The 23,468-nt window shown below is 38.2% G+C and overlaps 1 protein-coding gene and 1 non-coding gene across 6 annotated transcripts in view; one reads left to right on the top strand and one right to left on the bottom strand.

Annotated features, from left to right (window-relative positions):
• The first annotated feature begins 891 nt into the window (after nucleotides 1-891).
• LOC149087354 (natural resistance-associated macrophage protein 2-like) overlaps nucleotides 892-23,468 on the top strand; it is a 38,490-nt gene continuing 15,913 nt past the window's right edge. The window contains exons 1-7 of one of the 5 annotated variants that reach the window (XM_089231425.1): nucleotides 892-1,031; nucleotides 3,476-3,568; nucleotides 10,959-11,026; nucleotides 11,141-11,260; nucleotides 14,152-14,501; nucleotides 20,460-20,598; nucleotides 20,754-20,909. In XM_089231425.1, coding sequence (XP_089087551.1) covers nucleotides 14,203-14,501; nucleotides 20,460-20,598; nucleotides 20,754-20,909 — 594 coding nt within the window. In that variant the 5' untranslated portion in view covers nucleotides 892-1,031; nucleotides 3,476-3,568; nucleotides 10,959-11,026; nucleotides 11,141-11,260; nucleotides 14,152-14,202. Of the gene's footprint in view, nucleotides 1,032-3,475; nucleotides 3,569-8,076; nucleotides 8,193-10,958; nucleotides 11,027-11,140; nucleotides 11,261-14,151; nucleotides 14,502-20,459; nucleotides 20,599-20,753; nucleotides 20,910-23,468 lie in introns of those variants that run through there. The other 4 variants (XM_089231422.1, XM_089231423.1, XM_089231426.1 and 1 more) reach the window with 4 other exon arrangements.
• Nucleotides 15,285-15,358, bottom strand: TRNAT-GGU (transfer RNA threonine (anticodon GGU)). Its single transcript has one exon. It is a non-coding gene; the product is annotated as a tRNA-Thr (tRNA).

Raw genomic sequence — 23,468 nt, forward strand, 5'->3', positions numbered from 1 at the left:
CCAAGCATCTAGTTGCGACCCTACCCTCAGGTAAGTGTGGTTGGAAAAGAAAAAGCACTGTGGTCAGGGCCCGTCCATCTTCTTATGCTCGGAGTCTGATCGAGCAAATATGAATTTTTGGAGGCCCTTTCTATAAAAGCAGCCACTTTTGGGGTCCTGTTTATTTGTGGGACCCGAGCACGAGCCCCGTTTGCCCTTGCAAGAAACAGGCCCTGAGCATAGGCGGAGATTGACTTGGAAGTCTGGGGGGGGCAAGGTCATTATTGCTGGGGGGGGGGCACGATGATAATGAGATCAGCTCATATACACACATATACATTAGATCAGTCGACTACACCTTTAACGCTGGGCCCCCCCCCCCGTATCTCCGCCCATGGCCCTGAGCCTGACTGCGGTGCACGAACGCGAGCAGAGGCGGATTTAGCAGCACGCGCAAAGGGGGCTCAACACCCCCTTCTGTAGGGGGGGGTGTTTTCTCACCCCATCTTCTGAAGGGTCCCGCTAAAACCCCAACTTCACACTTCTTCGTAATTTAGGAGGGGGGGGGGGAGGGTAATATTTTCTTCTGTGCCCGGGCCCTCAATCCGCCTCTGAATGCGAGGCTACATTTTATTTCTCTGAAATCATTAAAACGAAACTTGTCACTCCGAGAACAATTTCATACGAATTTACGACTTCATTGTGGTTTCAGCGTTTTTCAGCAGGAATTTTTTTATTTTTTTCGTAATTATTGTCGCAATCGGCAAGGAATGAGGGGGAAAAACAGCTGCTTTCATAAAAATGCACGTAGTAGCATCAATCACAGACGACCTTGCATTCGTAACAACAATAAAGTATCCCGTGATTGGTTCAAGTTAACAGAAACCCCTCCCACTTCTGGATTGTATGCGTCATATTTGTATATGTTGATTGGGAAGTGTTTACACGTGACTCGTCATCATTTGTGGTCGAAGAGTTGTTGATACGCCAAGCTGTGCTGTGTTGTCAGTTAAAGGCTGTATATTGGGTCATAAATTTCTCCTTTCCTCTCTGTAAGTTATTCATTTTATTTTATATTATTTATATAAAACATACTATACATATTTTCACCTATTTACTTGGTCTAGGTGCGTTTGAAACCGCATGGAGCCTTTGTTTGCAATTTTTTTTGAAGGCCATGCTTGTAGTCATATGGGAAAAAAAGGGGTTCTCACAGCTGGCCAGTAACTAGGCTGCGGTAACCGGAGCACTGCCACAGGGCCTTGATCTGAATGCGGAGGGGAGGGGGCTAACAAAAAAAAAATTAAATTTTTTCAATGGACGCCAGGAAAAAGTCTGGCCCAGGGGAGGCCCCCTTCGTCAAGGCACGCAGCGGCCCTGTCTCTCAGCTATGATTTTTCGTGGTCATCTTTCGACTGAATCTTTAGTGTTAAAGGCGGATTTAACGGCGGACGCACCGTGCACCCCGACTTCTGAAGGGACCCACAAAACCCCAGTTTTACACTTTTTCTAATTTGAGGGGACCCACCTTGATCAGTCTCTGGTGTTAAAAATGTATAAATTTTTTCACATTTGGGGAGTCACCAACTCCTTAAGGGCCTGTCAGCTCTTTCCCCCCCCCCCCCCACCGTGTGTGCGACTGAAATTCAATTTCTTGATCCAGGGACAGTAATTTTTTTCACATTGAAAAAAGTGGCTTATTTAAAGTGGCTACAGGGGCGGGAAGGCGTCTCTGGTGCTATGGGTGCTGAACCAGAATGGTCGCAATTCATCCTTTAACCTTATCATAAAAATTGCAAGGGGATGCCATAATGCGTGTATGCCATGGCTGCCCAAGCATCTAGTTTGCGGCCCTGCATATTTACAGAGCAAATTTGAGAGGTGAACAGAACTGTCTGAAGAGCATCGTGGGAGCCCCTCAGGCAAAGTGATTTTTCTGAGCCTTCTCCTACTGGCTAGAAATGATTGCCTACCAATTAACATGCTTACTCTAGGAAATTTGAACCAGATCTAATTTTCACGAGGACTCTCCACTTGAAGTGTTCAGCTGGGTCCATGTGTTAAGACGGTGCTGAGAGTGAGTGACCAAAAAATTAGTGAGATGGGACATAAATGGACCCATTATAAATCTGTCTGTCTAGAGAGCGTGGGACTAGATCAATGAATCATCAAACAAGTGACCTAGAGAGTGCAAGCAGGGCCGCAACTAGATGCTTGGTCACCCGGGACAAGTGCGCTATTTGGTGCCCCCCCCCCCCTGTAATGTTGAAGGAGAGGTTTGAGAATAAAATTTGTGGCTCCTCTGGTGCAGCGCCCAGGGCACGAGACCCATCTGCTCCCCCCCCCTAGTTGCGGCCTTGTGTGCAAGCATGGGAGTGAACAAAAGAGGAACCTAGAGAGCAGGGCCATCTTAAGAGCACCATGGGCCCCCGGGCCAAATGATTTTTCCGAGGTCTTACCTAGCAAATTTTCGAATAATTGAACTAATTTTTCTGAGCCCTTCTTCTCTTGAGGCCCCCGGGCCGTGCCTGGGTGGGCTCATGCGTTAAGATGGTCCTGCTAGAGAGTCCGGGAGGGGGGGGGGCTTCAAGAGAAAAAAGGGGCTCGCAAAAATTAGGTCTATTTGAAATTTTCAAGAGTAAGCATATAAATTTGTAAATCAGCTTCAAAAAAGGGGTCTCATGATAATCTTAAGGTGGTCCTGAGGGTGTCTAGAACATGTGCAAGCATTTGAATGATCAAATGAGTGACTAGGTCAGTGAGCATTATAAAAAAAAGACCTAGAAGAATGACCTGAGTATGGGACTAACCAAAATATTGATCTAGGGCTTGTGAGTGCATGTGAATACCTAAAAGATAGGGTGCGAGAGAACAAAGAACCTGGCCAGTGACCAAAAAAGTGATCTAGAGAGTGTGAATGACCAAAAAGAGTCACCTGGAAAACAAGGAACCAAGTAAATAAGTAACATAAAAGTGTCATAGCATGCAAGTGTCTGAATGAGTGATTCAGAAAATGAGGAATCCAGGGTCTGTGGACGACAAAAGAATAATATCCTAAAGTGTTTATGGGCATGATGAAAAAAGTGAGCTAGAGCATGTGGAAACATGTGATTGTCCAAAACAGTGAGCATGGGAGTGGCTAAAAGTGTATGTAAGCATGTGAGTATCCAAAAGAGTGACTTAGAGACATAATGGGGGGGGTGGAGTAGCAGCCAAACAGGTTATGGCACAGGGCAGCGAATCCGAGAAATGAGTGGGTTCAAGAAAATTAGACTAGAATAGGAGAAAGTCAGCAAAACTCATGTAGCCCACGGGTGGCAAAACCATAACCCCCCCCCCCCCATGTAAAATATTCCCTAAAAATCTGAAAATATGTTTTGGAGGAAATTGAAAGTTTAAAAAGCATTGAAATTATACCTTTATTCAACAATGTATGCATTTAAAAATTTGGTTGAGGCTTTCACAACATGATTACATGATCGTTATATTCTCCCAGTGGACGTAGGCAAAGAAAAAAGATAGTAATAAAAGACACCGATCCTGAACAAATTCAATGCCTGTTATTCGAAGTGAATGAGAATAGTTTGAGGTGAGTTGTTCTTTGTTGTACAGCCTATTATATTCATAATTGATTATTCATTCAATTATACAAGGCCTTGTTAATGTTCCACTCTTGGGGTATCGTAATAACCTTACATTGTGAATAGCATCAATTTTTGTAGGCTTGTACTAAGCTACCCTTTCTCACTAATTTGAAGGGGAAAAGCTTCGAAGGATTAAGAGCTTTACCACTAGCTTAGCTACACAAATTTGCTGCTTTTCTAGTCTAATTTTTTTTTGACCACTCATTACTGAAATTTGCTGCCCTGGGCGGTAGACCTTTCTTCCACTTCTGTCAATATGCCTCTGTCTACAAGTCTCTCTCTTGGTTGCATTCATGCTTGCACTCAAGGGCGTAGCTAGGGAAGGACTTGGGGGTCTGGTCCCTCCCCCCCCCCCCACCGAAATGTGAGAAAATGACCGAAAAAAAGGGAAAAAGATGGGCAAATCTATTCTGTCACTTTGGTTTCCCCCCCCCCCCCATGCTTTCACTCTCTAGGTCATTTGTTTGGCTGCTCGTGGACCTGGTCTTTTTCTTTGTAGGTCACTTTTGGCATCTCCCATGTTCATAAACTCTCAAGGTCACTCACATGCTTTCACACTCTCAAGGTCACTCACATGCTTTTACACTCTCTAGGTCACTTGCATGTTTTCTAGGTCACTCTTTTGGCTGCTCATGAACCTGGTCTTTTGCTTTCTATACTCCTTGAGCTCCAAAGCAGAATATGCCAAAATCTGCAACGTATGTTGTATAACAATCAGTGCTACTACTACTTAACCTTGTACACATTCCTCTAAGGAATTTCTAACAAATTGATAAATGCTGGAATGTGCATGTACGTTCCGTGAACCTAACGTGAAGTTCTATATAGTGCTGCCATCAATTTTTATAATTATGAGTGAATTGTAATGATTGAATAAATGCACCGTTGTATGCCTGTTGCTCTCTGTGGCAAGACTTTTTAACGGAAGATCAGCTCACCTTTTCACCTCAAAGTTGGGAATCACAGAAAATCAACTTCAGCCAACCACCACTGTGGCAATGGTGGAGTTCAAACCTGTGATACTGCAGAAGAATTTTAAGAAAAGTTTAGAAAACACTGTTATGGATATTTTTACCGCAGAATATTTCCAGTCAGCTGATAGCTTGTTGCAGAACAATGCAAAACATTGTTTTTAGGTTTCTTGGTAACTTCTATGTTTACAAACTCTCTGGGTCACTCCCATGCTTGCACACACACTAGGTCACTCTTCAATCTTTTGGATGTTCACTGACCTGGCCTTTTTCTCCTTATGTCACTCTTTTAATCATTCACATGCTTACAGACGCTTTAAATTACTCCTTCATTCAGTCCCCCTCACACGCTCTCTAGATCAGCAGACCCTTTCTTTTATATAATTTCTATGGAGGAGCCCATAGGTCTATTTTTATTAATTCATCAAAGTTACTGATTTATTATTATTCAAAAATACTTATTATTTTTTCCAAATTTAATGGTTTTTGTATTTTTCTTGAGCTGCCATGGATCCCCTGTGGAGTTCACATGGAGCCCCAAGGGCTGTGCAGAGCACTGGTTTAGAACTGCTGCTCTAGATCATTCTTTAGATCACTCATATTCTAGGTTACTCCTTTGATGATCCACATTCTCTAAATTGTTTTTGGTCATTCACTGACCTATTCCTGTGCTCTCTGAGTAGAGACGGATCTATGGTGGGCTATATAAATTTTGCTGCCATCCTCCCACTCTACCAATTTTCTCAGCCAATCATTCCTCAAATTTGCTGCCCCCTCCAAACTTGTTCCCTTGGGCTATAGCCCACCATGCATGACCCCTGTAAATATGCTACTGGGTGTCAGAGTTCTTAGGGAGCAGGGCCCAGTACATTGCTTGGTTCAGGGGGCCTTAAACACCATAATCTGCACAAAAGCTCACACTGCAATGCTTCTTCCTATCACTTTACAGCAAAAAAACAATATGTATGTAGGTAGCTACTCTTATTTTCTCTCCAATTTTATCTGTTTCTTTTTTATTGTTTTATCAGTCATTGAGTCTTTTGATCTCCACAATCACATCAGTTGTTCCCTCTTGTCCTTTTGAATTGTCTTGAAATTCTTTATGATCGTTACATAATCTTGATTATTACATAGGGCTTCGATTTTCTGAGATAAATTTCTGTTATCTCTGCTTTGTTACTGCTTATTCTAGGTGTGTGAATTATCTTTTTTTTTAAGTAGGTTTGACCTCTCGTGACTTTTTTAAAAGTTGAAAAGCTTTTAACAATAATATGTTTGTTGCTCTCATTATTAAAAAGTTTCTTCTTTTTTTTTAAATTCTGTGTCAAGTTCATTGTTTCATAGGGATGATAATTAGTTCATGAATATGAACCATCTCTAGGTTCAGGCATATTTGCCGGGAGGGGGGCTTAGCAGGCTATATAGCCTAGAGCCACAAGTTTGTACGGGAAACGTGTTTGGTGAATGAGTAGTGGAAAAAATAGAATGGAGGGAGCTGGTAAAATATGTATAGCCCACAGGCAGTAAAACCATAAATTTTCCTCTGTGCCTAGAGAGTGAGGGACTAGGTCAGTGAGTGATCTAGAGAGTTTGCAAGCATGTGAGTGAACAAAAGATTGACTTGAAGAGCAAGAAATCAGGTCAGTGAAAAACCGAAAAAGTTTGCAAGAATGTGAGTGATCAAGAGAGCAAGGGACCAGGTCAGCAAGTGACTAAAAGTATTACCTAGAGTATTTGTGGGCTTATGAGTGACGTAAAGAATAACCTATAAAGTGAGTAAGCAGAAGAGTGTCCTAAAGAGTTTGCAATGACGTGACCAAAGCAGTGCAGTGTGCTGCCATGTCACAAAAAGAGCATGGAACCAGGTCACTAAGCAACCAAAAGAGTGTGTGAGCATGGGAGTGATTTAAAGTGTCGACATAACCAAAAGATTGACCATGAAATTGTCTTTTTTTATCTTCAACCTGTAGCTGCTAGGTTTATATGTATGTTGGGATGTTAACTCATTTTTAATAAAATATTGATTTCAATTGATTATTGCATTGAAATTACATGTTGTCCCCCTTGTGCCTGAAACATGAATGTGCAAATTTCCAAAATGTGGAAGTGACGTTTGAATGTTTAATTATACCCATGCTACTCTATGAATGTTATTTCCCTTAAATACCTTAACATGCTTGTTTCAATGGGGGTAAATGTTCGCTTTTCTTGCAAAACTTAGACAGCAAAATAAGGGATCCAACCAGCTGATAAACCCAAAAAGTGAAAATTTGCGCATTCGTGCTTCTGGCCAGAGGGGGACGAGGACAATATATGATGCAGTATGATTCATGTTAAAGATGAAATTTTTATTCAGGTAAGCATTCATGAATCAAAGCTTATGAAATCATTGTTTTGTATTTTTTTAGCAAGCTTTTTTTCTGGAACTTGAATTAAAATTTTAATAGCTATTGTATTATTTCATCTCATATTATGTGCAGGAGATAGACAGATATGTAAATTTCTCAAATAAAAATCCAAATTTTGCAAGAAAGGGAGAAATTCTAAATTGGAAAATTTGACATTCACAAAATTAAATATTTTCAAGTTGAGAATTTCGCATTCATTCATGGTCGGATCTTGATTCCTGGGAACTATGCCGCTGTAGAAAGCAGCAACTGAATGGGGGATTTTTCAGGGTGCCAACTAAAAGGGTGAGCAAATTTTTTTTTCCACCAAAATATCATTCACTTACACTTATGAAATGGCCTGAACCTCCTCTGTACTCATTGTCAAAAACAGTTTTTTGATCAAAAATTATGCTTTCCTTCGGTAAAAAATGCCAAAAAAATTTGCATTCATTCATAAAAAAAACTTCAAATCCAAAATCTTGTGTTCATTCACAAAAATGTTTTTCAAATCAAAATATGCATTCATTCACAAAAATTAAAAATTATGATTTTTTTTCTAAGTTTAATTACAAGGCCAAGTATTAAAGTACTGTGGACTTCATTGAAAATTCTACAATTCAAGTGCTCAGCAACATTATTGCCTTTTTTCCTTCAGAAAATTATAAATTATCAAGATTTCGTGAAAAGTGATAAAAATCGAATTATCACATTTTACTTATCAAAAATGGCAAAAAAATTGCAATTCAATTGTCATAAATATGAAAATCATGTAGCACTAGATAGATCATAAAAAGTAGATTTTTATGCAATTTTGTTTCGCATCAAGTTTGAAACATTGAACTTGGCTCTAAATGAGACAAAAGTCAAGTTGATTCTCTTTATCTTTAATTGTTCTGTAGTCGCTATAAAAAGACCTGACTATTTTTTTTCCTACTGTCAGATAAGATTTTGTAATCAGTTCATGATTTTTTTTCCTATCAAGTGAAAATGATGTAGATTATTATGAGCACAGTTTAAAAGACTTCAAAGTTTCACAATTTGTCATATCTGGATATGGTTATCAGGTTTTTCCTTTGCGTAAATTTAGTAGATAATTGGCACGAGATTTCATGATACAGTCTCTTTTTTTATCATGTCTTTTCAAGCTTAGGCTGTAAAATTATTTGTTCTGAGCAGCCTTGCATTGATTGAATAATTTTTTCTTGCAAGTAAGTTTTTTTCATGCATATGTGTGAGTAACTCACCTTAACTGATTTCCCAACTTTTTCAATTGAAAGAAGTGGACTTTATTTAAAATTTATGGAAAATGTGTTATATATTTTGATAAAAATCATAATTTATTAACTATTGAATGATTCAACAACTGCTGAAATTCCTTGAATTAATCTGTTTAAGTAAGACTGTAGGACCCTGACTATCCGAGCTAATGTACCTATACCAGACCTACCTTAGATGACCAAAACTGAAGGTAATCATGACCTTACAGAATTTTGGGGTTAAATGGCAAAGCCGTAGCGAGGAGGGCCCTTGGGGGTGTGGTCCCCTCCCAATATGTGAGAAAATGACCAAAAAATGGGAAAAAGATGGCTAAATCTATTTTTCTATCACTTTGGCTCCCCCCACCAAAACAAAATTTCTGGGTAAGGGCCTGTTAAATGGGATGAATAAAGCCATAAATGGTGGAAATTAGGTGTGTACAAAAGTTTTCTAATTTCTGTATATACTGCCAGAGCTTCTCTTATCAGATGTAGAGCCTTATGCAAAAATAATTTTCAGGGCTCTTTAGCCCCCTGATTTTATATATTTTGTGAGGGGAGGAGAATCACGATGAGGAAAAAATCCCAGAATTGATGGAAATCCAGAATTAATGAAGTTTTTTCTTCATTAATTCTGGATTGTTAAGCTGTTGTTGGATTGTTAATCTGTCTGACTGTCCCAGCGGTGCTGAAAATTTCAGAATCAAATCAGTTGAAAAGCTTAGACACATTGTTTGCTACTAAATATTTTTTTCATTTCTATTACCGTGTGGTGACCCCAAATCCTAAGGCCTAGTGTGACCGCACACCCACTAAGAGCAGCTCTCAGTGAAATAACATAATGAATGAAAAAAAAAAAAGTTATATGAAATACTATAATGTATTTGCAATTTACAACATTTTGAGGATTACACACGTACAGTGCTTTCAAAAACAACTTTTCAGTGTCCTCTGTGATTGAACATTTAAATGATGCTTCAGTGGAGCGCCATGGTGATAGCGAGCTAGGAGCTTATGATGTTTGCCAAATAAAGTGTCCAAATTAAAATGCTTTAATACTCAAGAGTTTTCTAAAAAAAATTTTCAATCGTTATCCTCAGAAAAAAAATAAATTTTTATTACCCCCTACGGCTAAGCCAACACACAAGATCTCATGATGCATCTGTAGCTTCTATTGTTCCTCTGATCTATTCCAGCACCTTTCCCAAAGGGTGATACTACCCTTTTTAAAAAAAATGTCAAGAAACGATCACAACCTGTGGAGCTCTTTTATACATTATGGCATTTAGCACTTTGTTTTACTGAACTTAATTTTTCAAATGAACTTATGAAAGGTACCTCGGACAATCCAAAACTTGGTTAATAGAGGCTTGGGTAATCACGGTCCTACTGTATTCAAATTATCTCTATTTGGTACACCTCAAGTTAAGAGCCTAATTTTTTCTTGAAAGTTACTTGTATCTCAAAGCCAACTTTTTTCATAATGAAGATCTTTGAATCCCATTCCCACAGTATTAGTATCCATATAAAAAAAAACCACTCCACTCAGTACTTTTTATTCTTACAATGTGAGAACATTTAGAACCTAGTACATCATGATGGAAACTGTCAATTCTGATTTGCCCAAAGCTTTCACATAGTGAATAAACCTTCATTTTGCTGAGTTATTGTGGAAGTATTTTTGCGGAATATTTTTTCAGCTCATAACTTACTTGTACTACTTTTGGGATGAAATACTCCTCAACTTGAAGTTGAAAAGCTCTTAACAAAATATGTCTGTCGCTCACATTATAAAAAAGTATCATCTTTTTTAATTATAATAATAGTTAATAATTTTATGGTAATGAATATGGAATTATTAAATTATGAATATGGTATGATAATTTTTTTATGAATATTAACCACCTCTAATCAGATACCGGGGGGGGGGCTAGTGTACTACAACCCAGGGCCATAAGTTCGTAGGGGGGCAACATGTTTGGCGAATGACTAGTGAAAAAAAAATAGAATGGGAGTGAGGTGGTAAAATATGTATAGCCCACAGGAAGTAAAATCATAAATTCTCCTCTGCATAGAGAGCGAGAGACTAGGTCATTGAGTGACAAAACGAGTGACCTAGAGAGTTTGCAAGCATGTGAGTGAACAAAAGATGGACCTAAAGAGCAAGAAATCAGGTCAGTGAGTGACTGAAAGAGAGCATTTTCAAGCAACCAAAAGAATGATTTATAAAGTGAGTGATCAGAAGAGTGACCTAAAAAGTTCGCAATGATGTGAGCAACCAAAACAGTGTGCTAGCACGTGACAAAAAGAGCGTGGAACCAGGTCAGTAAGCAACCAAAAGAGTGACCTTAAAGAGTGTGTGAGCATTGGAGTGATGAAAATAGTGACCTAGAAATTTTGTAAGCATGGGGAGTGATATAGAGTGCAAGTATGATCAAAAGATTGATTTTACTTTTACTCTTACATGCTAGACACCATGAAAGTGTGCTAGCATGTAAGTGACAGTGGGTTATAAGCCAAGGGCTGCAAATTTGAGAAATGAGTGACGATCAAGAGAATTAGACTAGAATGGGAAGAGGGCTGTAAAATTTCTTTAGCTCACAGCCACCAAAACCATAAACCTGCCTCTGTCTCCAGGTCCTATTTCTTTTCGTTTCATTCTCATCACGCACTTGTAATCACATATAAATAAAAAAATATAATTTTTTTTTTCATTAGCTCAGCCAATACAAAATCTGGAATGGCTGAAGGGGGCAAAGATCGAAATTCTCCTTCTTATGAAAAGGGTAAGGATCATTTTCTTAATCAGTTTTACAAAATCTATAGAATTTTATTACAATCTATAGCATGAAATTGGTGATGAACAAATGTTTTCACTATATTAATTTATTTCAATTTAGAGGAAATCTATCAAATTCAAAATTCAATAAATGAAGAGATGAATTTGAATGGGAAAGAACTTGATACTTATTACCAAGAAAAGATAGTCATCCCAGAAACTGAAAATGTAAGCTGAGAGAGTGAGTAAATTATATTTTTTAGACTAAATTCTATAGTTGAAGCGATATATATATATATATATAACTTATTTAATATCACTTTAATAACATTGGATATTTATCTTTTTCCTAAATTGGATAATTACAATATTGCCTTCGTCCCTCGGTATTCACTCGGGTTACATTCCAGGGGTGACTATGAATACAGAAAATCTATTAACCATGAACCTTTTGTTTTTTTAGACATCTCGTATACATCTGCTTTGTGCGGCAGAAGTAGAAGGTAGGGCCGTCTTAAGATCATCGGGGACCACCTCCAGGCCAAGTGGTTTTTATGAGGCCCCTGCCCGGGTGGGCCCATGTGTTAAGACGCCACTGGTAGAAGGGACATCCAATGATTCTTGGCAATGTTTTCTGAGAGAATATTATAATATCTGTTAGCCATTTCTTCTTAGTTTAAGTTAATTTGTTAGAGTATGGTAACTTCCTACATGGTCTCACCCCTTGACCGAGGCAATGACTAAAATTGGCTAATGCTGATAGAGCCTTGACCATGTTTCGTTTGTTAGAAAGATTGAGTATAGTAATAAGGTTTCGAATTTTTCTACCTGTGAAAAATGTTCTGTAGATGGGTCTGTATCATGGAAAAAATCCATTGCCGGTTTAAACTAACAAAGCCCTTGGGCTATGTTTTGCTTCTAATGAATTTTCACCCACTTCTTAATCTTGATAATCATGCCATATCGCTTTTGTTTCAGTAGATATAGATGTGTCCTCGAACACACAGTGTGGCCAAAATTTCTTCCAATATTGAGACGTTCCCATTTTTATAATCAGTGAAATTCATCCATGATTTTAAGATGTATGCATGTGCATCATCTTTGAATGCCTGCTGCAAAATCATCATTGAGTAATGTGTACATAGCACAGCTTGACAAATTAAATCAAATTTAGGTGCCACTAGACAAAATTGGTTCAAATTTGTGTATTTTTTTTGGCTTTGCATGCTAGCATAATTTTAGATAATTTTGTGCTGCCCTGCGTTTTCAATTAAGTTATCATGCATAAAAATATTAGGCTCCAATTCCAATTTTTTAGTCACCTTGGTGATGCAATGCCAGGGGCAATATCCAGGGCTCATTATATATAATGAGTTATAAATGTTCACATAACATCCAAACAAGCAGCGGAATACTAGATATGGAGTTAGAATGCATATAGATCAGGGGGGGAGCATTGCTCTCCCCCCCCCCTCCCCAGCGTCAAAGGTGGAGTCGACTGATCTAATGTATATATTACTTGACATCATCATCTGGCTCCCCTAGCAATAATGGCCATGCCCCCAGACTTCCAAGTCTATCTCCACCTATGATATAGATGACTTAAGCACTAGCAAAAACTTCAGGAGGGTGGTTTCCTTCAAACATTCATTTAACACGTACACAATGTAGACTTTGTTCTGATATGAGAATTATCACTGTAACACAGTGTTTTGGCAGAAAACTGAGGAGACAGTGATTACCAAGGGCAGACTAGTTATTTACTTGAATATTTTGGATTTTTTCTATACATTAATTTAGTAAAATATATTCCGTATTCCCCTGAATCTATGGAGGTCTGTGTTTCCCGGCATATGGGGAAATCTGAGTCACAGGTTCTGGAAAATTTCTAGACTTTGAGAAACTGTTGAATCAGCTGATTTGAAACTTCTGTTCTTTGCATTTCAGGATTCTCTGTTGTTTCACAAAGTACATTGAAGAATTTCATATATCTCAAATTTCACGTTTACTTTAGCTCTCATTAGTCTTGGTTTATTGCAAATTTTCGATACTAAGCATGTTCGTTCTCATAGGTTAATTAGATGAGCTAAATGGGAAAAATTAGTAGACTGCAAAGTATTTTTGTACTAGCATAGTGGCATGCGAACCATGGGATGCAACCCCGTGAGGGGTCGTGAGAGATTCTGCAATAAAAATATGTCAAAACTAAAGAAATCTTTTTATTCAACTAAGCAAATTACCATGTATCATACAATGCAATTTTATCAAATTCTATTCTTGTACAATAATCAATGAATCAGTGCCAGACTCGTGAATGTGCAGTGTCCTTGCAAAAAAATATAAAAAAAAATGTGGGAAATGATGTTTGAATGTTTACTCTACCCATGTCGCTCTATGGAAGTTATTTTCCTAAATGCTACACTTTTTCCATATGCTACACTTCCATGTTGCATAAGAGACACTAAGTACATCAAAAAACAAAGTAAATATTTATATATTATTTAAAAAAATAAATATGTTTGGGAGTCAATATCACCTAGTTTAAATAGAAACAAACATTCTGAAAAGGGCTTTCGGAACAGTAAGCTTACTTGCAAAGAAAATCGGAATGTCCCGGTTTTCTGGGACATATAGTCAGCCTATGTAGGTGTCGGCAATAAAGTTTTTGGTCAAAAAGTGGTCGCGTTTCAAAATGTTTGCACACCACTGTACTAGTGGATCGAGTGTTCAATATTTTAATAATCATGCCAAAAAACATAAGAATTGCACTGCAAAACATGGTATATATTTGTAACACAAAAGCGACTGGTAAATAGCACTTTATAGATGTGTCAGTAGTTTGTAAAGTGGCAGATCTGTATATCTAGTGACATGCAGTAGCTCCAAGACTGCTACAGTGACACCTGTTGGCAAAAATGTAACTATTCTGGCTAGAAAATTTGGTGTTATTAAAAAATACCCTGTCTTTTTGTGCACTGCTATAAAAACTGTTGTGTAACTGTGTATATTTTTCAAGTTATTGAGCTTTTACTTTTGGGGTCACCTTGAATTAAAATTATCTTATCTTATAGAGAGAGCATATGTTTGTTTGAATTTTAAAATAATTTATTGTTTCTTATTATTCTTTTTAAGGGAATCTTCAGTTTTAGAAAACTATGGGCTTTCACGGGACCAGGATTCCTCATGAGTATAGCATATCTGGACCCAGGCAATATCGAGTCAGATTTACAAACCGGGGCTGCAGCATCGTTCAAGCTTCTGTGGGTTCTCATGTGGGCTACATTCTTGGGACTAATGATGCAAAGACTTTCTGCCAGACTTGGAGTTGTCACTGGCCTTCATCTTGCCGAAGTATGTCAAAGAAGGTTTCCTCCTGTACCGCGATACTTGCTGTGGATTATGGTTGAAATAGCGATTGTTGGTTCAGACATGCAAGAAGTCATTGGTACTGCTATTGCCTTCTATCTTCTCTCGCATCAACGGTAATAAATTCATGAGATGCCATTAATCTTTTTTTTTGCTGCGACATGTTGTGTGCTCAAAATTGTCTATTCAAATCTAACTCTCTTCCCTGTTGGCATTTATCTAAACATGACCATGAGTGAAATATATATGCAGCTTCTGGGCTACAGCTAAACCACACATGCAACTCGTCCATATTCCTCTATGGAATTTCTAACAAATGTTGGAATGTGCATGTATCTGCTTTGAACCTATAACATGAAGTTTATTTGTTTGGAATGCTTGTTATGTGTTAAAGTGGTGTTACCATCTGTTCTCTGAATTCAGAAATAGACAATTCAGCAGGTTATAAGTTTTGTTCGTTGTGTTGCCCACAAATTTTTAAGTGTTGTAGGCATGACTGCTATCTATGGAGAGACTTGTTTTTGATGAGAGATCAGCTTGCATTAGTGCCTTAAAATTATAAAACCACAGTAAACCAACTTCAATTAATCATTATTATGCCATCTGTGGCCATCTATGTTGCAGTAAATGTGATAAATCTGGTAATTATGTATAATCACTGACCATTTTGGTTTGATAAATTTCCCATCACTTTTACTAGCGATTATGCATAGTACCCAAGTGTCGTTCGTAAATTTAATAAGTACTAAAAAAATTATCACTTTCATTGCCAATTATGCATGATAAGCAAGCATCACATTTAGAGAGATATAGATGGCTTTTTTCTCAGCCAGAGATATCAAGGAAACAGTTATTTTCCGGATATTAAGCTGAGGTGAGCTCGGAAAGAAAAGTCATCATGTCTCCGCCGGGACTCGAACCCAGGCCCTCTTGCATACCGGGCAAGCATGCTACCATCTACACCACTGGAGACACATGAACCTGCCTTCCTGATTTCACGCACTGTGTCATGAGGCGCTGAAGTAGAGGCATTAGTAGCCTCTCTTAACTTCAGGAAATGGCCCCCGGGTGGGACGGTTCAGCACAGCCTCTCTTAACTTCAGCGCCTCACGACACAGTGCGTGAAATCAGGAAGGCAGATTCATGTGTCTCCAGTGGTGTAGATGGTAGCATGCTTGCCCGGTGTGCAAGAGGGCCTGGGTTCGAGTCCCGGCGGAGACGTGATGACGTTTCTTTCCGAGCTCACCTCAGCTTAATATCCGGAAAATAACTGTTTCCTTGAAGCATCACATTGTTTGTAAATATAATAAATTGCACTATATTATACGGATATACAATGCATTATAAATCATAATTTATAAAATGAATGAATTATAATTTATAATTCATACATGTATTGTATATTGGGTACAATAATAAAATTTGTTATTATATGAGCATCCAACTATATTCATCACCAAGATTTCTAGAATATATAAGGTTAAGTATTAGCAAGCGCGCGCTTCGGAATGAAACTGGTTTTGACGTCACCCGATTCCTCACATGACCCACTCAAACGGGAGCATAATGTAAAATTGTTGGTTTTTAATGAATTTTTTCGCATAGTCTTTACGCTCAGAACTTCATCATTTTTTTTGAGCGGATGCCACAAAAACCGCTTATTGTCAAGATATTTTTTTTTAATTTTTAAAAAATTTATTTGATTTTTAATGAATTTTTTTCCCAACTCATGTATGCAATGTTAAGTCAATGGAAGCAGCTTCTCTCTTCCACGAGAGGGAAATTCTAGAAACCATGAGAGGGAAATTATCAGGAACGTGTCTTTACGGAGAAAAAAACATACAGGGAAAGAAAAATATTAAATACATTTAAAAGTGTGGTTGAAAGTGGTTGAAGTGTGGTTTTAAAGTTTTGGTTGAATTAAAAAAAATTTCTTGGTAATAACAGTTATTATTATTTATTATTAATTATTATTAGTTATTATTAATTATTTATTATTTTTTATTATTATTATTATTATTATCATTATTTTGAACTCGCCCACACCTGAACTTGTTTAAACAGTTATAATGTAGTGGAATTGATTCCCAAACAGGATGCCACGGAACCGTGGGTATGGGGCAATAACAAGAGGAAGGGGTTTTCGTTCGTTTTTTAACTGCATTAAAAAAAGTAATCGCGCTCTTTCCTAGTGTAGTCTTAACGCATGGGCCCACCCGGACACGGCCTGGGGGTCTCACGCAGAGGTGGCCCACATGATAATGAGATATCGTTCGAGATTCAGCATGCAAATTGGTAAGCAATCACGGGGCCGCAAGGAGGGGGAAGCAGTCATGTCTGGTGCCCTGGACGCTGAACCAGAAGGGGTGCAAATTTCAACCTTTAACCATAGGAATGACTTGGAAGTCTGGGGGGGCAAGGTCATTATTGCTGGGGGGGGCACGATGATGATGATGCAAATTCATATATACATTAGATCAGTCAACCCTACCTTTGACGATGGGGGGGGGGGCATTGCCCCCCACGCATCTCCTCCCATGCCTTTAACTCTCCTTCAATATTAAAAGGAGGCACTAAAATGCATGCTTGTCCCGACTGACCAATCATCTAGTTGCGGCACTGTGTAACCATTTCTAGTTATGTAGGAAGGTCTTAAAAAATCAATTTTTCCGGGGACCCCAAGATTGCTCTTAGGACGACTCTGCTCTTCTCGCTGAGTACGGCAGTGCCGCGAGATATGTTAGGGATTATATTGAAGACAGTGAGACGGGGGGCTGTGATTCCCGAATGGTGAGCCACATCATCTTGAGATGTCATTGCTATTTGTACCGCAAATATTCTGATATTCTGCTGATACTTTTATTGAAAATTGTCTTATTACTACACATAGGCATACGCAATATTTTCTCAAGGGCTGGGTTTCATTTTTTTTCTGATGGGGGTGGGAGGCCCGTCATTTCAATATTTTCTGGGGGGAGGGACAAAGAACTTATACTCAATATATGTATACGCATATATCGCTTCTGGTGTATTTTTTGAAGAACCCTGCTTTATAATAAGTTTGGTTAAACCTAGCGTGCACAACTTCCGGTCCCCCATGACTGAAATTAGGCAGCTGCAAAACTTCAAATTTTATTGAATCCATTGATGAAAAATATGTCTATTTATTAAAAGGCACACACATATGGTAGTGAATCTGCAGCACCCCACATCCTTGGATGGGGGCCTTAATTTTTGAAAGGACCCCCAGACTAAGATTTTTATCTGGCTTTCTTGGTTGAAATTCAAGAAATTTTATATTTTTATATATTTATAAACATAAGACCGATAACTAAAGCCCCTACAGCCCGGTCTGCCTTTCCCATAAATTGGCCATGCCACGGTGATGAGCCCTCGGTGCAAGGGATACCCTATCAGATTTAAAGCGCCAGTTATCCCGATTCAAAATCTTATTTCACAGTATCAGACATCAGGGTCGCAACGAGATGCTTGGTCAGCCAGGGCAAGCATGCATTTTAGCGCCCCCTAATAATGTTGAAAGAGAGATTAAAGAGTGAAATTCCCCCCCCCCCCTCTAGCACAGCGCCCGGGGCACCAGACCCGCCTGCACCCCCTCCCCCAGTTGCAGCCCTGTTAGACATTATATTGTTTTACATATTTCTCGTGAACGTGAAGCTTTGTAACCACTTGCACTGCCCATGCGCTAAAACGGCCCTACTTACTGGGGGCCTCCTCCTCGGAAATATTTTTTACGGATCCAAATTCGAAGACCCTCCCACGCCCCTAAAAGAAATTTCGGTGGATTTATAGAGCAAAGATTAGTTAACCTCTGGGCCCAACCCCTATCACCAGGACCGCAAAACTGTTCTTGTCTTGCACCGGGCCGCTGAATGACTAAATCCGGTCCTGCCCCCGGCCATAGGCACTGGAACCTGGGGTTGAGGCAGTTCGACCCCCTCCCTAATAAATTTTACAAAGGGGCTGAGCACCCTCCTCATAATTAATAAATATACAATGCAACAACCACTGCCCCATCCGCATAAGGGCTAGAGTCCCGTATATATGGGACTACCAGTCCCCCACCCATAGTGGTGGGATGACAAGAGATTCCATACGGCTCGTGAAAAAGTGTTGTTAAGAAAGTACCTAGTGCTTACAACACGATAATTGTATCAGAGGGAGTTTGTGGCCAGCAGCTAAAAAGTACACGTCTAGGTAACACGTATGCAAAATCGAATTATATTATATAATGCACTAATGATAGTGATGCAGTAGTAACTATGCAGAAATTATTCGAGCATCAATTAAACATTTAGAAATTAATGTTATCCTTGTTTTCATTGTCATATGGCCCGGAAAACTTAAGAGTTTGAACATCCATGTCGGGGCCCAAATCAGACAGGGAGGGGGGGGGGTATCCGTGTCAAAGACGTTTTGTTAATCAGTGAACGCATGTTGTTTAAATGTTGGAGCTAGTAGGCAGGGCCGTAAACGGGAGGGGAGCGGGTGGGTCTGGTGCTCCGGATCCTGGGCTAAATTTTATCCTCTGACCTTTCTTTCGACATTACAAAGGGACGCCAAAATACTTGCTTGCTTTCTCCGACTGACCAAGCATCTATTTGCGGTCCTGTCCCAGGGCAAATGCTCCACTTCCCCATGCGGAAATCAGGCCCTGTTCTATGTTCAACAAGTAATGTGGGCAGAGCCACAATCGATGCTTGGTCAGCCAAGCCTCAAGTACATATTCTGGCGCTCCCTTGTAATCAGGGTCGCAACTAGGGGGGGGGCAGGTGGGTGTCGTGCCCAGGGCATGCCCCCACAAGGGGTGGGCTGGCAAGGCTCCAGCCCTGGGGCCCCGGGACGATTTTCATTAATTTTTGTTTTTCACGCTATAAATCCATCATAAAAGGGCCCCACTCCAGGATGTGGGGGCCATGGCCCAGGGCGCTGGACCAGAGGGGGGGGGCAGATTTTCTTCCCAAACCTCTCCTTCAATATTACAAGGGGGCGCTAAAATGCGCACTTGCCCTGAGTGACCAAGCATCTAGTTGCGGCCCTGCTTGTAATGTTGATTGAAGGAGAGGTGAAAGGGTGAAATTTGCCCCCTCCCCAGACCAAACCCGCCTGCTCTCCCCTAGTTGCGGCTCTGAATGAAGGCCGAGTTATATGAAAAATATGAAAATTTATTCCAATTAATATATTCCCACTGAACGTTGAACATCAAAAGGCCATCATTTATGGGGAAAATATTTTCCCCTATTCTGATAATTCCCTTTCCGTTTCCCTTTTCGATTTTACAAACGTGCATACTTCCCATTGATTTAACATTGCATACATGGGTCAGAAAAAAAAATCTGTCAAAAATAAAAAAACTTCCAAAAAAATAAAAAAAAATACATTTTGACAATCAGCGGTATTTGTGGCATCTATTCTGAAAAGATGATAGAGTTTTGTGAATTAGAACTATGCAAAAAAAAATATCAAAAAACAGTAATTTTACTCAGTGTTCCAACAGGAGACGGTCGCGTGAGGAATCGGGTGACGTCACTTGATTTTTCGAAAAGAGTAGGTAGAAAACCGGTTTTACAGCACCCCCTGATTCATCACATATATGCTCATTTGGAATTTTTTCATATTTAGTGAATTCACCCAATTACACAAGGTATTATGCATTTTCCCAAATAAAGGTGATAAATTTCAAGTATTTATCAAATTTACAGAGGACACTTGTGTATTATGCATATTCACTGGTAAAAGTGATAAATTTATCAAACTTAACTAAGACGATTAGTAAGTATGCATAATAACCAATTTATCACATTAACGTAACATATATAAGTAACAACTCAACATGATCAGATGTATGACACTTCTCTTGCTTGTCAAAGAAATGTGTTATTAAACTTCTGAAAATGCTGGCCATAGATGTGGGCAAATGCCAGGAAGGGAATTTCATAGAAGCTGTATGTATTTCATTGAATGTTTTTCATGAAAGCCAAGACAATATAATATGTTAATGGTCATTTTAAAAAAATTCATTCCATATCTCCAATGATATATTTATATATTTTCAGAATTCCCCTCTATGCTGGGGTATTAATCACAGTTGCGGACACATTCACATTCTTATTCCTTGATAAATATGGCTTGAGGAAGCTTGAAGCATTCTTTGCGTTTCTAATCACTGTAATGGCCATAAGTTTCGGATATGAGGTTTGTATTCATTTTGTTTCGTAAAAGCTATTTTATATTTTTCACTTTTCCCTCTCATAAATAGTTTACCACATATTGTCATAAATATTGATGTTTATTTGATTCAGATTTTCATTTTTGTTTTACTCTTTTTTTTTTTCCTCCCCCATTATCAGTATTTCACAGTACTACCCAACCAGGGCCAGTTGTTCGAAGGGCTGATTGTTCCTTGGTGTGAAGGTTGTGATAGCAGTGTTGTACTCCAAGCTGTTGGTATTGTTGGTGCTGTGATTATGCCTCATAACTTATATCTCCATTCGGCACTTGTGAAAGTTAGTTGATGAGAAGAAGCATTTTAATAAGAAAATACAGATGTGAATATTTCATAAAAATGCATAGGTCTAATTATTACACCATGTAACAAAAAAAAACTTTTTCTTTGTCCTTGGGTAAAAGTTATTTCTTTTTTTGCTTGGCCTGAATAATTATGAAAATGATGGTTATTCCCCCTCAAACTTTGCTTTTGTAGTAATGGAATCGATGTTTGTGAATTGGTTGTCTACCATTGGCAGATTGGGTAACTGGAATTGTGTAGTTGACATAAATAAATAACTTTTCACATTGATAATAACTTTAAAAACTGTATATAACTTTTAGAATATAAGTCGCATGTCTGCACATTTCACAGAAAATAACATTTAGAGTTAAAATAAATTTTTAAATTAAAGCTTTTCTAGTGGTAAGGCTAATTTTCGACATGGAAAAAATTTACACTTTTTCCATCTTTATTCTCATATATACTTCTTTACATTTTAGCTCCCAGAAGTGATTGCCATAATATTTTCGATGTATTCTCCCCCAGGGCCAGAATGGGGGGGGGGGGAGAGTGCAACTGCCCCGGGTGGCAAAATTTAAGGGGGCGGCAGTTTTAGGTGGAAACAAAGAACACCATTACAAAATTTTTTAAGTTGTGGGGGGTGGGGGGGGGACACAGCAAAAATCATAGTTACTGCCCTGGTTCTCCCTTATATAGATGCTCCAAGTTGAGAATTCTTTAGTGCTAAACACCCATACTTTTTGTTTTTCGAGATGTGTATGGGAGATGAGATGTGCCATTTGAAGAAACATTAGAAATTCCATTTTTGTATAGATTTTGATGTTTTTCCACAATCTGAAGATGGTTTTTGGCCCAGCGGTTACCTAAGAGAATCCGCTAAGCACGTGACCAGAGAAATCCTGATCTTTTTTATCAGTCTTTGAATTTTTTTGGGAAGTTCTTTGTATTCTCCACATACTTTACTGTTACAGCCAATGCACAAAATTTGGACATTGGCTGGGTCAATTTAGAACGAAATTTGCCAATTGGTGAACTGGCCAATTTCAGGTTTTGGATAGCACATAGGAAATATCATGGCAATTGCTTTTGGGAGCTAAACCGTGAAGATAAATGCAGTGTATATGGTAATAAAAGTCCCATTGTGTTTTAAATTTTTACCTTAACTCAAATGTTATTTTCTATCTCGCCTCATTAAAAGCTTTAAAATTTAATTTATTTTAGCTTAAATTTTTTTTTTAGTTTTTATAAATCTTCAATTGCTATGCATGAAAAATTTAATCAATGACTCAGAATTTGATATTGAAAAAAATATTTTCAATTAAAACCAGGTATCTGGATAAAACCAAATCTGAAATTCACCAAAGTAAAAGTCAAGCATTTGAAATACTCTATCTTTGCTTGTTAGTTTCAAGGATTTGAAACTTATGTAAGGGAAATTTATAATTGTCTAGTTTTCTTTATTCTAACACAAAAATACTTTTTTTTTCAAATTGATCATAACTAAAATATGTTTCAGTTTTTTTTACACTGAGAGAATTCCATAATTCCCTTTACTGCATTTTATTAGCAAACCGTTGATCCTAGATGCATACTTCCAATTAGAAAAAATGAACATGTTAATCCTAATAACGTATGGAAGTCAAATATATCATTTATGTTACAAAGGGTTGTATAATTACCGAAATAAAAAAAAAATTATACAGACACCCCTATCCCCTCAAACACCCAATTAGAAAGTTGTTGCCTCTCCAAAAAAATCCCACTTTTCCAATTGCAATATTTGTGATATTAGAATTCAAAAATCTGAGAAAAGGTGGGGAAGAACAGCATAAATGAGGGAATGATACGTTGTCCGTTAGTTTATCCTGATTGATCTCCAAACAACTTTTAGATTTCCCCCCAACTTTTCTTCAATTTTTTAATTTGAATGGCTCAGCAAATATTGCATTTAAAATCATGGATTTTTTTTTTGGGCGAAGTGGGGGGGGGGGGGGGTTTGGGCACATGGAGACTGTATAAAAAGTTATTTTAGTAACTATACAACTCTTTGCAACATAAACAGCTTTTATCTGAGTTCCACACATTATTCAGGTACTTTTTCTAATTGGAAGTATACCTCTAGGATCAATTTTTCTTCAGTAAAATGTTACAAGGGGAATTATGGAATTGTCCTGTATAAGTGGTTCAATGGGATTTATCTTAAGTACAGTTGAATTCTGTTATAATACAGTTATTGCAAAAATCCTGTTTTAACAAACTTTCATAATCCCCCAGATAATATGTTTACATAGGAACAATATAAGAATCTGGAATTGCTTTATCATGAAATTTTGTTACAACAAAGCCATTTCTCTGGTTCCTTGAAGTTTGTTCTAGCGGGTTTTGACTACTGCATTTGTGCACATTCACCACCACTATACATTGTTTCAAACAGATCTGTCTAATTGAAATATGATTGTAACATTTCAAAAATAAGCTTTGCCTAAGTTTTATAGCCATCACTACTTTTTTATATATTTTTAAATTACCTCAATTAAATTGCTCAATTGCTTGA

Source organism: Pholcus phalangioides, unplaced genomic scaffold (genome assembly GCF_987345545.1).
Source record: "Pholcus phalangioides strain wild (caught in Gottingen) unplaced genomic scaffold, Ppha-v1.0 ptg000004l_1, whole genome shotgun sequence".
Lineage (NCBI taxonomy): Eukaryota > Metazoa > Arthropoda > Arachnida > Araneae > Pholcidae > Pholcus > Pholcus phalangioides.